The 2,892-nt window shown below is 59.0% G+C and overlaps 1 protein-coding gene across 1 annotated transcript; it reads left to right on the top strand.

Moving 5' to 3' along the window:
- The first annotated feature begins 979 nt into the window (after positions 1–979).
- Positions 980–2,466, top strand: LOC124716959. The gene has a single exon (XM_047243557.1). The coding sequence runs from the start codon at positions 1,757–1,759 to the stop codon at positions 2,279–2,281; it is 525 nt and encodes a 174-aa protein (XP_047099513.1). The 5' UTR covers positions 980–1,756; the 3' UTR covers positions 2,282–2,466.
- The last annotated feature ends 426 nt before the right edge of the window (positions 2,467–2,892 follow it).

Genomic DNA, 2,892 nt, shown 5'->3' with positions numbered 1-2,892 from the left:
ACAAAAGAAGCTAAACGCAGAGTAACAACAGTAAAGCCATCTGCAGCTTATGAAAGTGTGCTAGAAAAGTGTTGATGCACAAATTATTCTCAATTTCATTGCAACGTTGAGTAATTCATTGACTTGTGTGTGTGAAAAACAAGCACACTAATCAAGGGTTAACGCTATGTGCTGTTCCAGTGATGACCAGTACAGTGCCGCGTCGGGCATGAACCATGTCCAAACACAAACTAAAATTAACATTCGTCTATGCCGTAACAGAGACTGTTACTCACTGTGTGAGCTAAATGATCTATGGAGTGGCGACGCCACAGCAAGGAAGGGGGACAGATTGTTTATTTTTAAAAGACGCGCTGATACAGTGCCAAGAGAATAAGTCGCTGTGATCTAAACAAACACTTCCGCTTTTGATAGGACTGCGTCCTCTGTCGCACTGCCGCCTACGTTTCACTCTGTCGAAGACGTGCCGGCAATTAGCACTTGGTTAGCACGCCGCTGCTTCGGCTCTCCGCCGCTAACAATCTCTGACGTCGCCCTGGGCGGTCAAACCACGGCGCAGTAGCGAGCCAGCGCTCAACACGCTGACGCATTCCTCTTGCGTCGTGCTGTACCCGCCCTCCCGCCCCCTTCCCACCATCCGTTCCATCGCTCCCGACCTTCTCTCTCCGTCTCTCTCTCTCTCCCTCTTCATCCGTCCGTTCCTCTCCCTTCTCCGCAGCAGTTCCCTCCCCTCCCCTCAGCGCCCGTGTAAACGCACACACATACACGTACAGAGGAATTTGTGCTGGTTGCAGTACCTCCCCTCCCTTCCCCCGCTCCGATCTACCGAACGCCCTGCAGCTCTCGGCGCCGGCGCCTGTGACGTCACAGGGCGGCGGGACCCTACGTCACGGCGCTCCAGCCAATCGCAGCGCCAGGAGGAGCTGCCGTTATATAAACGCCATCTGAGCGGTGGGGCGGCTTCATTCCAGGTTGTGATTGCGCGCGGAGAGGACGTTTACTCAGTGGCAACGTTCACGAGAGACTGCAAGCGTGATACCATTCCGAAGCTGACTGTTAGTTTCTTTTTCTGTTTTCCTCCCGCCGGTTCTTCAGTGAGTGTTCATCTCTAGTTACCTCTCGCGGAACTGAGTAGTGATTCGACTGCTGTGAACTGACCTAATTCTGTGGTACTTTGGGAAGATCGTTTCCGCTGCGACCTGAGAGTGATTCGACAGCGGTCAGGAGTGTGTGCATGCGTCGAGCTGTAACGAGTTTAACATTGACATACTTGGTTCTGCCAGCCGGGGCGACATATTCGGTGCGAACCGTGCAGCACTGAGACGAAAGCAACAACGGAGCTCAAAGTGAGAAGCGACACTTTTTCCGCCGACAGCAGACTTTCTATCGACTCGGACTGTCCGCGTTCGGCCGCGCATCGACTTGCCAGCGCAGCACTCGCCACATCGACCGGCAGCCAAGGCGCTTTATTTATAAACACTCGATCGGCCAGCGCCGCATCAGAAGTGGCTAACCGGCAGCGGCGCCATCTCGAGACCGTAGCAACGTTTCGAGGAAGTGAGTTTGGAGCTCGGCTGTCACCCCTGCGTCCAGGCTGCAGGAGTAGTCACTACCGCACGAGACTGTCGTTACACACCTAGGTGTCTGATTTGTGGAGAGGAGAGTGACTGGTCCAGTTTTGGAAGCAGTTGAAGGTGAGTGTATTGGAGTGTTTGGAAGCTTTTCACGTGGGACTGTCCAGTAGCAGACCGGCGCCATGGCATTTATGATGCCCGTGGTGAAGAACGACTGGGATATTTACAAGACGGGAAGGTCGAGGCGGAGTTCGGAGTGTTCCAACCCCCAGTCGTGCCCCCGCTCGAGGAAGGTCAGCGAGTGCAGCAAGTCTGAAGGCCCCAGCCTGTCGACGTCCCCAGGGAGCGACTTTGTGGTGGGTGGAGTGGCCTCACCGGGCCACCATAGGGCTTCGGTGCCGGTCGCCATGTCCTCCATGAGCCGGCAGTTCTCCAGCAGGGCGTCATCCAGGGCGTCTCTCCAGTCGCCGTGCAAGTCCGCCTCCTGTTCGCCCCCGAAGGCGGCGAGCCTGCACGCCGGGGGCGGGGGCCACCACGGGGGCGGCGGGCACCACCACCAGTCGTCGGCGCCGGCGGCGTCCAGCTCCGCCTCGCAGAGCTCGCTCAACAAGTTCCACTCGCGGCTGGTGGACAAGCTGAAGCGGTCGGTGCTGCGCAAGGAGAGCACCGTGACGCCGCCCCCGGCGGGGGCGGTCGCCGCCTCCTGAGGCGAGGAGACGGCGGAGGACGCGCTCGCCCTGGCGGCGGCAGTTTCTTCGTCGGCGTCCTCCACGGTCTCGGTCCCGTCCCCCGGGGGTGGCGCCGGCACTGCCCCAGGGGGCGGCGGCGTGCCCATACCGGGGGCGGGTGGGCGCCGCCACGGCCAGCAGCGCGTCGCCAGGTCGTTCCCCGGCACGGGGCCGTCGTGGGGTGGAGGACGCTACTAACTGGCGCCGCTCGCGGAGGAGCCCGGGGGCGGCGGCGACGCTGCCTTCCGCCCCCGCGACCGCCCCCGCAGCCTCCATCGCCGGTGACGACGGCGGCGCGGACGGCGCCAGCCTCTGCAGCGCAGGTTCGCCAGAAACGCAACGCAACCCTCTGGGGGTCAACCGCTGACGCAGCTGTCTCCGAATGCTGCACCGCCACTTGCTCCAGCTTAAGAGGTCTGCATGTCACATCTACTGTATCGTATTATTCAGTTCCACAACTGCTCCTCAAGCGATTTCAAAAGTACGTTACTGTATCTTAATCTTTAAGCCTTCATAGGCACGGGTATAAATACATAGGGTTCCAGAGCCTTTGTAGTCCCATTAAAATCCTTCTCAATATACTGCCACAT

This window comes from Schistocerca piceifrons, chromosome 9 (genome assembly GCF_021461385.2).
Source record: "Schistocerca piceifrons isolate TAMUIC-IGC-003096 chromosome 9, iqSchPice1.1, whole genome shotgun sequence".
Taxonomy (NCBI): Eukaryota; Metazoa; Arthropoda; class Insecta; order Orthoptera; family Acrididae; genus Schistocerca; species Schistocerca piceifrons.
Note: the sequence above shows the minus strand (reverse complement) of the source record. Positions and strands in the feature narration are given on the sequence as shown.